General features: G+C 34.0%; 1 protein-coding gene across 1 annotated transcript in view; it reads right to left on the bottom strand.

Annotated features, from left to right (window-relative positions):
- The window catches only part of LRP1 (LDL receptor protein 1), a gene marked incomplete at its 3' end in the record, with an annotated part of 184,689 nt that overhangs the window by 121,155 nt on the left and 49,613 nt on the right, over positions 1 to 13,921 (bottom strand). The window contains exon 2 of the mRNA XM_088229426.1: positions 1,072 to 1,173. Within this exon, the coding sequence (XP_088085552.1) occupies positions 1,072 to 1,173 (102 nt within the window). The remainder of the gene's footprint in view (positions 1 to 1,071; positions 1,174 to 13,921) is intronic.

Below are 13,921 nucleotides of genomic sequence, written 5' to 3' on the forward strand. Positions count from 1 at the left end.
CGGCTTGGAAACTCTCGGTTTCACAACGCTGCAGGAAGGAACGGCGAGAAAGGGGTGACCTGATAGAGACATACGCGATACTCAACGGTCACTAAAGCTGCCCGAATTTGGCAGCAATATCCCATGTTCACGCTTAAACACGATGCTCGTCTTCGAGGCCACAGTCTCAGGCTGGAGAAAACGAGATTTAATATAAATCCACGGAAGCATTTCCTGAGCAACAGGGTTGTTGATGGTTGGAACAAGCTGCCACAGGAGCTGATCTCAATGTGTAGTTTCGATGGGTTCAAAAATTGACTAGATTTGTTTCGGAAAAGTTAAAAATAGTTTTAAGCATATCAGCTTTAAGCTGCTTGCTAAAAAAATATATAATAACTAGCTGACCCGACAGACGTTGTCCTGCCAGAACGTTAGCTTGCCTTGGAAAAAGACTTTTTATTGATAAGTAGGTACCTAGGTAACTAAAAATTGTTAATATTAAAATATTACATTTAAGTAGGTACTTGTTTATGGTTGAATTCCATAACATAAAGAAAATATTTTTTCCAATATGGCATTCTTTTTGCAAACGTCAAACTCTAGTCTTCTCACCAACAGAAGGATGTATTTATGTGGGAATACGATTTTTTAAATATATTGAATTTATTATTATTTTAGTGTTACCAAAAATCCAATAAAAATAAATAAATGGGTAGAAATTTTAAGGAGTTTAAGGAAAGAATCTGATTGAGATCCACAAAAAACCAATGATGTATGTAAATATTCAAAAACAAACTTTTTTTATACACAAAAAAACAACATCTTTCCATTTTTTCGCAAATGCATTCTCCTCGAATGCAACCCTGGTAGATCGATAAATAAAACATTTATGCTCTTTACGTCTTTTTTACACATTGGATTGAAGATTTTAATATCTACGAACACGCACAGTGCAAAGATCTATATTTCTCTAAAAACCGCACGTAAATCGGTTAAGCCGTTTAGAAGGCGTTCAGTGACATCACATGTACAGAGGAATTATACATATAAAGATAGTAAATATATATATATATTATATGAATATTGACTTACTGCATAAATCGGCGCATTGGCTTGTAGAGGCGCATTGCCAGCGGCCTATACAACTCCCATCATCGCAGCGGTACTCACTGGGGCTGCACGTGCTACTGTCTTCTGGAAAAAAACAAAAAATACATTTATTTATTTAACAATGAAGAAGTTCAGTGCTATGGGAAATTGGATGCAAAAAATGTTTTCTTACACGCGGTAAAAATTAGAACATTTAATTGTACGTATTTTTTTTTTAAATGTTTAAATAAAAATTAGCTACTTTGAACACATAAGAATATGTATGCATGTGTGCCCTATTTCAACATTCAAAATAAATATTTAAAAAAATAACTTTTTTTTTTTTTTAATTAATGGGGTGAAAAAAATAGCTTCCTGGCCAATAATCATATAATGGTTTTCCTCCGTATGGGCAACTCTATTAGGTAATTTTAGTGTGTATATAAAAATATAAAAAAAGAACTTCCTTACTCAATAGGACTATTGTTGGATATTGGGAATTGAATCCAGTCCTTGTCTACAAAAGTTTGAACAAACTCAAAATATTGTTGATAAAAGAAATTGGAGAAAACAAAAATTCAGGCGTTGCCTAGTATGTAGGTGAAATAATTCAATTAGATGAATCTTACCCGCATAAATAAATGTTTCAGCTTATTTATCAATTAAGAAGTTCGGTGCTATGGGAAATTGGATGCAAAAAGTGTTTTCTTACACGCGGTAATTTAATTAATTGTAAGGAATGTTTTTTCGAAAATTAAAAAAAAAAAATTAGATACTTTGGAACGTCGCAGATTCTGGTCAACAGCTGTAAGAATAGCCAATCAATTATGTGTCATGATGGATTTCCGGTTTCCGGGAAGCCATGTTTAGCGTGTTTTCATACGTAGGGGGTTATCTTTTCAAATGTCAGGAAAACTCACTGACTTGCACTCGTGACGTCGCGGGCGGAGTTATTTAAATATAGATACATAAAAATATAAAAAATTGGCTTAGTGCTCAGAGTAATAATTCTGTAGAGAAACCCTTAAGCTCTATTGCATAGAACAAAAGCGTTCCAAATTTTTGGTTTGGTTTTTAGTTTGACAACAAACGTGTAACGGGTAACAGACGGTTTCTGTTAGCGCTTGCAATTATCAACCCAAGTACCTACGGCCCGCAGTATTGCTGTAATCTGTAACCAACTCAGACTCCCTATTAGAAAAAGGCGAAGTCACAAAATTCTATTTTATATAAGGCAGTAAAAAAATATTATGAAATGGGAAAAACATCATTGATAAAAAAAATAAATTAAACAGATGGTTATGAAATATGTGTCAAATAACTTATAAGTTAGATAAATGTATAATTTTTTATATTTGAAGCACTAACGTTGTGGTTATTCATTATAATAAAAAAGTAGTAATAGACGATAATCATAATTTAAATAAAGACACTGGATTTAAAGTACTTCATGTAGAAAACAAAATATTAAAATTAGGCAACTTGGAATTCTTAACAAATTAAAAAGGCAATTCATAATAAGAAAAAAATCATTAATAACCAAATAAACTATATTTCTTTTAGTCCACTCCTGTCTAGTTTCGAAAATATGCATCTCAAATAACCACCCTTTTAGGAAAACAAGACTTGATTTATTAGCTTCACGTGTAGTATTTAGTAAACTTGGATAAAATAAAATAGGAAATAATTCATTAGTTACGTAAACCTTGAAGGAGAAGCTTGTTTGCTTTGAAACCGGTCGGTGGAAAAAAAAATGTGGTAAAAAACAAAGCCGTTTTATTTATTTTATTTAATATATGTAAGTTGTTTTTATTAGATCACACATAAGAATATGTATATGTGTGCCCTATTTCAACATTCAAAATAAATATTTAAAAAATAACTTCGTTGTCAATAATCATATAATGGTTTTTCTCCGTATGGGCGACTCTATTAGGTTATTTTGGTGTCTTTATTTTTTTGTTTTTTTTTTAAACCACTGAACCTTCTCATTCATTCTTAAATCCTACCACGCACAGGACCAAACGGAGTTCGGTTAGTAAATTAGTATTCATATGCACGTTGCCGTTTTGATTCACATTTCGAGTCATTAAGGCATTAGTCTCTCTATCACTGTCGGCACACAGATGGTATCATTATCCAATACAGGGGGATCTCCATATCTCCAATCGTTCTTCGTACAGACCACTTCGCGCATAATTACACCAATCAAAATAGTCCGATCATTGACATGTACATGATACATAGACCTTACACATACCCATAGTTACTAAGTTTGTTTATTTGATTTATTTCGAATACAAACAGATGTATAGGTTATGTACACAATATTTAAAAAAAATTAGGGCCTGCCATCCAATAATATGTATTCACTAAATTACACTACAATAAAGCGACGACAGTTTAAACTATACAGGGTGTTCTTTAAACCCTGTCACATCCGAAACCACGGTGATCAGTATGAGCAAGAAGACATATTGGCACATTAAAATAAATTTTGAGAACGAATAAAATTTACAAAAATTAAATATCAAATAAAACAGCTGGTTGCTTACTTCTGCAGGGGAGAAACGAGGAGTGGGGAGAGGGAGTCCGATACACTGTCAACCACGCGGCCACGCCCCCCTCGCTTATCCCCTGCAGAAGTCAGCAACCATTTGTTTTTTTTAAATATTTTATTTTAAAAAAAAAATTCATTCTAAATATTTTTTAAATATGCTAATGTGTCTTCTTGCCCATACTAACCATTATGGTTTCGGATGTGACAGGGTTTAAAGAACACCCTGTATAAGGAACTAGCGGACCTGACAGACGTTGTCCTGCCCGAACGTTGGCAAAAGACTTTTCATTGATAAGTAGGTACCTAGATACTTGTTTGTGATAAAATTCCAAAACTTAAAATTGATGATTTTCAAATATTGAATTTAAGTAGGTACCTAGGTACTTGTTTATGGTTGAATTTCAAAACATAAAAATAATATTTTTTTCAAATATGGCATTCTTTTTGCAAACGTCAAACTCCGGTCTTCTCACCAACAGGGGTGTACTTATTGTAGGAATACGATTTTTAAAAATGTTTTGAATCTAATATTAACATATTACAACAGAGATGAAGAACATTTTAAAGAAGGTAATATAGAAGTCAAGGCATCTACAGGGCTTATGACCTGTCATTGGCTGGTTGATGTTTGTGAAGTTAAAGAGCTGAAACCTTTATTTATGCGGGTGAGATTCATCTAATTTAATTATTTCACCTACATACTAGGCAACGCCTGAAATTTTAATTTTTTCAATTTCTATACTTTTTCATGGACCAGGTGGATTTATCAACAATATTTTGAGTTTGTCCAAATTTTTGTAGACAAGGACTGGATTCAACTCCCTGGGGAGCTGTTAACATTAACATATTACAACAGAGATGAAGAACATTTTAAAGAAGGTAATATAGAAGTCAAGGCATCTACAGGGCTTATGACCTGTCATTGGCTGGTTGAAGTGGCCACTTTACACACTGTGTAACATTCACCATTCTGCCCATATTTGAACATCTATATTACTTCAATTCTTTCATCTGTTGATGTTTGTGAAGTTAAAGAGCTGAAACCTTTATTTATGCGGGTGAGATTCATCTAATTGAATTATTTCACCAACATACTAGGCAACGCCTGAAATGTTAACAGCTCCCCAGGGAGTTGAATCCAGTCCTTGTCTACAAAAATTTGGACAAACTCAAAATATTGTTAATCTAATATTATTTTAGTATTACCAAAAATCTAGCAAAAAGAAACAAATGGGTAGAAATTATAAGGAACTTTAGGAAAGAATCTGATTGAGATCCACAAAAAACAAATGCCGTTTGTAAACATTCAAAAACAAACTTTTTTTATACACAAAAAAACATCATCTTTCCATTTTTTTGTAAATGCATTCTCTTCGAATGCAACCCTGGTAGATCGATGAATAAAACAAACATTTATGCTCCTAACTTATTTTTTACATTTTAGATTGAAGATTTTAATATCTACGAACCGCACAGCGCAAAGATCTATATTTCTATACACCAATCGCAGCGTATCTTGATAATTTTTGTTACATGAATGTAAGATGATCGGTCTTACGCTTCATGTACCAGTCCAGGAACTATGAAATAATATTCTAGAGTAAAAACAAAACACAAACAAACCATCACGCCTTTTCCCCGTTAGGGTAGGCAGGTAAGATGTATGAATGTGGAAGAGGCTAGGATTGTATGCCAGGATAGACGTGTGTGGCGGTCCATTTTCTCTGCCTACCCCTACGGGGAAATGGCGTGATGGTAGTAGTAGTAGTAGGGTAGGCAGAGAGGATAGAACGCCACATCACTATTTCTATGCATACTATTTCTCTACATTCACACATCTCCTCATGCACGCGCGCCGATTATTCCTACTTTTGACATGTCCATCATCAAGTATTTGATGGACTTGATCGCGCCACGTCTTTCTCGGTCTTCCTCGTTTTCTGCATCCATCATCATTCGCATCGCATATCCTTTTAGCCGTTCTGTCGCTGTCCATTCGCTCTACATGTCCAAATCAACGCGGCACCCCTTTCTTGATTCTGTCCATAATGCATGTCTCAGCCTTACACACTTCACGGATCTCGACATCTGTGTACCTATAATATTCCGACTTTTAACACGTCCATCTTCAAGTATTTTTCGGATTTGGTCATGCCATGTCTTTCTCGGTCTTCCTCTATTTCTGCATCCATCATCAACATTCGCATGGTAAAAAGTGTAAAAACATTTTTTTAATTAAATATTTCATGTGAACCATGTCGGGAATCGAACCCGAGACTTTTTGCATGGTAGGCAAACGCGCTGACCCCTACGCCACGAGGCCGACAAATACAATTAATCAAATAAAACGATAGGGATACGCTAATGGTAGATATTAGAGATGTCACGAACAGTGATTTGGCCGCGGCCGAATGTTTGGTAGAAAATGTGCGCATTTCGCGCGCGACGGTTACGACATGTCTCATTGCGGTGCGTGCGGGGGTGACGGGGCGGGCGCATCTGTTTCATTTGCGAGTAGAACATGTCGCGACCCGCGTTTGTTCATTATTACATCACATTGTGTTACTAACAGTCCTTATTAGTTATAATTATTACTAATTATTTGTTCATTGTACATCATGGCACCATTTAATCATAAAACGACTATTTGGGAATATTATGATATTAGTAGTGAAGATAATAAGCTGGCTGTGTGTTTGCTGTGTCGGCCTCGTGGTGTAGTGGTCAGCACGTTTATCTATCATGCAAGAGGTCTCGGGTTCGATTCCCGACACGTTTGACATGAAATATTTATTTAAAAAGGTGTTTTTACACTAGAATATTTCATAGTCTCTAGACTGGCATCTGAAGCGTAAGACTGATCATCTCACCTTCATGTAACAAAAATGATCAAGTTACGCTGCGATTGGTCTATCAATGCAGTGCCCTATGCACCATTAGGTGCGGAAAGGTTATTTTTTACAATAAACATGATGATAAAACAGAGTATTAAAAAAATAAAGCATAATTACATATCAATGAAGTACATTTTAATAGAAAAATAGTAAACAAAAAATCCCACAAAGGCATGGCCTGTTCGTGGGTATACAAGAGAATGTTTAAGAATTTTTGCTCCTAAAGTAAATAATGGACAGTTATAATAATTTCGTATAACATAAAGAAAAAATAAAGTATTCTGTAAAAGATAATATGGTATTTTTTTTTTAAAGTAATTAAAAAATATTTTTAAAAAACACAAAAATATTCCTTATTATTAAAGGGCAACAAAATATATCATAGAAAAAAAAGAGTTCATATCTTTAGTTTGAATCCAGGATAGTGCGTGTTTTTTAAAAGAAGGAAAATTTTGAAAGTTTGGAATCAATGAAATATTATCAGTAAAAAAAGAATTCAAAAATTTTGGGCCTATAAAATAAGCATGTCTCTGTGCGAGCCTCGTTTTGCAATGTGTTATATCTAACACTCGATTCCTTCTTTGACTTGATCTATTTGAATTACTTGTAAATAAATTTTGGTTTTTAAATATGAATGTATTTGCTGTGTAACAAGATCTCGCGAGTTTTGATTTATGAGAAAAAGCGCAATCGTTTGCTACCAACAAATGCTGAAAAAAATGTATGTATAATATGTGCCTGTCATATCAATTCATAAATTTTGAGTTTTAATTCATATTTTTAAAAGTGTTAAATTTTCTAAATTTTTTGAATTATTTAATTATTTATTTATTGTAGTATTTTGTTTTGCATTTTTTGTTTCTTTTTTATATTATTTTGTTAACTTGACAAATACAAGAGCCAGTCTCTTTTTTGGCAAGTTCAACCTTAAGTGTTTCATTTTTTTATTGTAGGTATTGTTTTTTATGCCAATAAAAGTTTTTAATTAAAAAAAAAAAACACAACTTACTTACTAAAACTAATAAATTGTGATTAAAATAGATACATTTTTAAGCAATATGTTCGTTTTTTTTATTTTTATGTGTCGGTATTCGGCTGACTGTTACGCAGTATTCGACCGACTTTTTTTCTTCTTTTCCACATCCGCTCCAAAGCAACTGGACATCGCCAGTTGTCGCCAGCCAGCACTCTCGCCAGTCGCCTTCTCCCACGTCAATCCAGCGCCCCTTAGTTCCGCCGAATAAAGTCGAAAGATCGTCATCGACGGCCTTCCAGGACGGCGTGAGCCCGCAGGTTTAAAGAACAGACAACTTGGGTTTATAGTCCTTCAAGTATTTGATTAGAATGACAGTTGTCAGCAAAAGTGACGACAGAACTTTGTAGTGACGTCTAAGGTGTGTATTGACACACAAAAAATCATTCATATCTGGCATGTAAATTTATTTTTTTAATACAATGCTTGACATATGTTAACAATTGTTATTTTCTCATTTGAGTTTCTTTTTTATTTATTTTTTTTGTCGCATTTAGTGGTTTGTAGTTTGAATCATTGGCATAATTAATAAAAACTTAATTGGTCTTTTTATGTTAGAAAACCGTTGTTTTTAATACTATTGATGTATGACTGTATGTTTTCTTAATAAAGGAAAATTAAAAAAATGAAATTAAATATAAATCGACATAATTATATAAAATCAGCTTTAAAACTAAAATAAACCTAATTATTAACGACGTTCTTACAAGGTTACGTCATTTTGCAAAAATGTAAGAGATGGGACAAATTGATCAATGTAAATCGATCGAATAAAAAAAAAATCATTTGTTGTTGTTCATGAAAAAATGTCTTATTTTTTAGTGTATAATTGTCATAAACATTTTATAATAGGCTTGTTTTTGCGTTTTTTATATCAATTTTCGAAAACAGGGTTAAATGTTTGCACGAAAAAAACTGATAAAATCGATTTAATCGGTTCATGATCAGTGATCAGTGATCAGTAATTTCTCATCACTAGAGACAGTAGTTTGGCGGCTGTCATTTTAATCAAGCTATATTTTAAGGACTATAGGTTCTTCTAAGGCACGCGTACCACGTGTGCAAGCCAGGTCTACCGCCGCATCCTCAAGACGCTCGTTATAGGAGTTCAATGTTAGTTTTGAGATCGAACCACCTTCGACCGAATACCGAATATTAAAAAAAGTAGCCTAATATTAGTGCCATACCTAAAGAATGTCAATAGTGTTTAAAAAAGTCATTGTTCTAGTGCCAAAATCCAGGTAGAAAATACGGGAATACGTTCGTACGAAGAAAATTCAGACCGCGTTTCCTCTCAACGAATGATGTATTTTTGATCGTTTGTTTATCTTTGTTGATCTATGAACCGCGAAGCGTGCTCACATTGTGTTTGCGAACAGTAGTGACAACAAAAAACACAAATGGCGATACTTAAAACCGACAATTATACTAATTATGATGCTGAGCGCTACAGGTTCCTGAGACGCCATCACAGAGCCGCGCACCATGACGCGGTAGGCAATGGCGAACGGGGTCACATATACTTGAAATCACATGACTAAAAAAATATTAAAAAAAAAAAAAACAGAAATCGATTTCTTTTGTGCTATTCTGAACGCTCTCCAGGGAAAAGAGAAAGCGTTGCAAGCACGTTATATACGTACTAATTTGAAATTACTAATCATTTGAAATTACTAATAATTATGTCAAACCAAGCCATCCAAAGGGTCGAGAGTTTCAAATACCTGGGAGCATGTAATACGGAAAATGGCAGCTTCAAAAAAGAACTAGGAGTGCGTATGTATGAAGGCTGTCTGGAGATCGTTTTTTTACTCAGTGAAAACCAAATGCCGCCTATACAACGCCAGCATAACACCTATTCTACTCTACGGATGCAAATCGTGACATGGGCCCAAAACAGCAAAATTCTAAATTTTGAGAATAGGTGTCTCAGAAGAATCTGGGGTGTGCGGTGGTTCGACTTTGTAAGAAATGAAGTAATAAGAGAACGAACGCAGCAAACTTCGGTGACAACTGTCATCAAGCGGAGGCGATACGGTTGTGTGCTGCGGACGCCTCCTGAGAGCCTTAACGACGCTTGCCTGCTTTACAAGGCATCGGGTTCTCGACGTCAAATAGTTCCATGCAATCATGTCGGGAATCGAATCCAAGACCTCTTGCAAACGCGCTGACCACTAAACCACGAGGCCGACAATTCGTCGCTTTAGTTAGTTTTTGTCCAACAGACCAAAATACAAATCACAACACAAATAGGCATAAATTTAACTTAAGACAAAATTCGTTAAAAACCCATTAAACATTTTTTTTCAAAATACATTTTTCATTTGAAATTGATAAATAAAGGATTTCTTAGAACTCCTGTACACTCAAATCAATTTCGTTAAAAATGGTCTGTTGGACAAATCGAACTAAATCGACGAATGAGGAAATTCAGCCCTACGGGAAATTAGATACAAAAAATGCTTTCTTGCGCGCGGTAAAAATTAGAGCATTGAATTGTTGAACCAACCAATGATAGGAGAGCTGTAAAGAATATCCGGTTTGCTTACCGTAAACGCACCAATCGGAAGAACTGACAGAGAAGAAACTCTGACGTCACACGCGGAGTTATTTCAAAAATACAACATAAAAAATCAGCGCTGTGAAAATACGATGTAAAAAAATATTTTTATTTTTTGCTTAAAAATTAATTGAAAAGACACCGAACTTCCCCATTGTGACCCTATTAAATGTACTTTGAAATATTACGCCCCTTCGGCTAAGTATTACGATGAAAGGCCTTTAACTTAATTTAAGATAGCTCACAATGGAGTTCATAATGGAGTTCTAGTGCCAACTCTAACGTATGGGAGCGAAGTATGAAATTGGAAAAATAATTATGAAAGTAGGTTAAATGCTGTTGAAATACGATCCCTCAGGCGAATGCGTGGTAAAACGATGTATGATAGGTGCACAAATGTCGAGATCCGTGAAATGTGTAAGGCTGAGACATGCATTATGGACAGAATCAAGAAAGGGGTGCCGAGTTGGTTTGGACATGTAGAGCGATAGGACAGCGAAAGAACTGCTAAAAGGATCTACGATGCGAATGAAAAATGAGGAAGACCGAGAAAGACATGGCACGATCAAGTCGATAAAATACTCGAAAGTAGGAATAATCGTCGTGCGTGCATGAGAAGATGTATGAATGTAGAGGAAGCGAGATATGTACGCAAAGATAGAGTGACGTGGCGTTCTGTCCTCTCTATCTGAAACGGCGTTATGGTTTGTTTTGTTTGCATGGCCCTAGAGTGGGTAAATTAACCCTACTTTACTGCGCAATGTAATGAATCATGTGACGATGTGACACACGGTTCTCGTATGTACTGGGCATGGGTACATGGTTCATACAACAACTGACTTCTCACACATTAAATCATTTGGTTGAATTGAATTCTCGGAATATAATATTCGGATTAAACAATATGAACTTAAATATTAATCCAATTTAGCCGCATTCATTTTATCAGCATTATTATTGTTCCGTCATTTCGTTCACTAGAAACATAAATAAAATTATTTTCAATTATGAAATTAACGGTAATTGTCTTGTCCGGAAAAACGAGCCGAGAGATTTAGGTGTGATTATGGATGAAAAACTCTTATTTGATTCCCATATTCAGGCGTCTATAAATAAGGCTTACAGAAATCTGGGCTTTATTATACGCACCACTCGACCATTCAAAACAACCGCATCCCTCAAAATCTTATATAATGACGTTCGCAGCCATCTTGAGTTTGCATCTGTTGTTTGGAATCCTCGATATACAATTTATATATCACAACTAGATAAAATACAGAATAGATTCCTTAAACTTCTAGATAGTAAATCTCTTACATATTTTGACTCGTATGAAGACTCTTCTTCCTTTCATAGTTTAACTTCACTTACTAAACGTAGAAACATTTCTGATCTGTCTTTCCTCTTCAAAATTTTAAACAATTTTATCGATTCCATATCTCTTGGGGCGTATTTCAATCAATTGTCCCGTAAAGTCAACACGACAAGTTCATTTTTTTTCTAATTAAAAAAAATATGTTCAAAACTCGTTTATTTATCGTAGCTGCTCCAAATTCAATTTACTTTGTCCCTATTTAGATATTTTTAATAAATAATTTTGTGACTTCAAAAGAAAAACTTTTTGAAACACAGTAAAATAAAACATTTGTCAGTGTGTAATAAGTTTATGTTCCTTTAATTATGTTTATTTTATTATAATATCAAAATTTTGAATTGGTCAACTATATTATGAAAATCCCTCTCCTCCATTTCTCCCCTTAACCTTCTTAAGAGCTCTTTTTTTCTCACGTCTTATAATTATATTATACATTATATTAATACATTAGTATTATTTTTCTCTTTACTGTGTAACATGTTCTCTCATTATATTTGTGAAAAACTTTAACTGGATGTATTTACTATTTTTTATATTTTGTGTTCTTATATAACAACTGTTGTTTTTCCTTAATAAATAAAAATAAATAAATTATTATTATTCATTTATTTATTCATTTATTATTTCACGTTGGTGGAAAAAAAAAACATATAAATAAATAAATATCTTTGTGTTTTTTTTGTCTATATTTTACTTGAAATATGTTGATTTTTAGTATACAAAAAAATGTCTCCTTGGTGTGAAAATCCAGCCATACTTTTTATTTATAAATGTATATTATTGGTAACTAGAACGGAAATTCAATATTCCATATTGAATGTTACCCACAGCCCATAGTGCGTAACTCGAGTAACTCACGCATATTGCAAGTCGATATTTCTCATGCAAACGACCGCCGTGCACTCACGGAGGCTGGACCGCTGAGCACGTGCAAACCACGAGCCCACTGCGTGATAGCGCATGGATGGCCCCTTTCACACCACGACCTCTTGCATGGTACGCAAGCGCGCTGACCACTACACCACGAGGCCGACAAGAAGTTCAAGATGAAGCCGAGAGGAAGTTCAGTGGTTTTTAAAAAACTACGCTTAACATGTTAAAGTGTTGCCTTTTCATTTAATTAATTAAAAGCTCTTTTTCTTTAAAAATAGCCATTTCTCCCATTGTTTACATACATAATATAGATGTACATGAATGAATTGAAAACATAAATACGTAGTGTTTAAAACTGTCTGAACATTTTGTTAATTAAGTTAGTTTTCTTTTACAATATTTTGAGTTTGTCCAAATTTTTGTAGAAAAGGACTGGATTCAACTCCACTTAAACTAGCCACTTAAACCACTTAAACCTTAAAGCCTTAAACTTAACTTTACTTACTTAAACACTTTTTTTTTACTTTAAACTTAACTTAAAACTTTTAACTTAACTTTTTTAAACTTAACTTAACTTAACTTTTTTTTTAAAAACTTTTTCTTACTTTAAACTTAACTTAAAGCCACTTAACCAGCCATTGACAGGTCATAAGCCCTGTAGATGCCTAGACTTCTATATTACCTTTTCTTAAATGTTCTTCATCTCTGTTGTAATATAATAGTTTTCTTTGTTTATTCTCAAATGCAAAATTAAAAATATATGTATATATCAATAATATTTTGAGTTTGTCCAAATTTTTGTAGACAAGAACTGGATTCAACTCCCTGAGGAGCTGTTTATATTAACATATTACAACAGAGATGAAGAACATTTAAGAGAAGGTAATATAGAAGTCTAGGCATCTACAGGGCTTATGTGCCACGTTTAAGTGGCCACTTTACACACTGTGTAACATTCACCATTCTGCCTATATTTGAACATCTATATTCCTTCAATTCTTTCATCTGTTGATGTTTGTGAAGTTAAAAAGCTTACAGAGATAAGGGTGGGTAGATATATGTATTGTTAAGTGTCCTCGGCAAAGGTAACCCCAGTAAGGTCACATTTTTTTTTTTTATTAATTATAGTTTGTAAGAGAAAAAATATGAATAAATAAATACAGTAAATTATTAAAATATACCCTTTTTACGTAAAAAAAATCCCATTATCCGAATTTTCGATTGACTGAATGGAGTCCGGTCCCAATTTTTGTGAATACTACGGTATTTTTGGGCATAAAATTCGATTCTAAGCTTCAGTGGGGTCCACATACATCTGGTTTATCGAGCAGACTTAGTTTGCAGACAGTCTACGCTGTTAAAAATATTCGACATCTTACTGATGTAGAAACAGCTAAGTTGGTCTATTTCAGCTACTTCCGCAGCGTTACGTCTCACGGTATAAAGCTGAGAGGAAATGCTGCAGATATTGACTCTGTTTTTGTGCTGGAGAAGAGAGCTGTTCGAGCAATTTACAATATGAATTCCAGAGAATCGCTTAGAGATAAGTTTAAAGAAA

This window comes from Micrasema longulum, unplaced genomic scaffold (genome assembly GCF_059751315.1).
Source record: "Micrasema longulum isolate JH-2025_06_02 unplaced genomic scaffold, ASM5975131v1 h1tg000669l, whole genome shotgun sequence".
In the NCBI taxonomy this organism is placed as follows: domain Eukaryota; kingdom Metazoa; phylum Arthropoda; class Insecta; order Trichoptera; family Brachycentridae; genus Micrasema; species Micrasema longulum.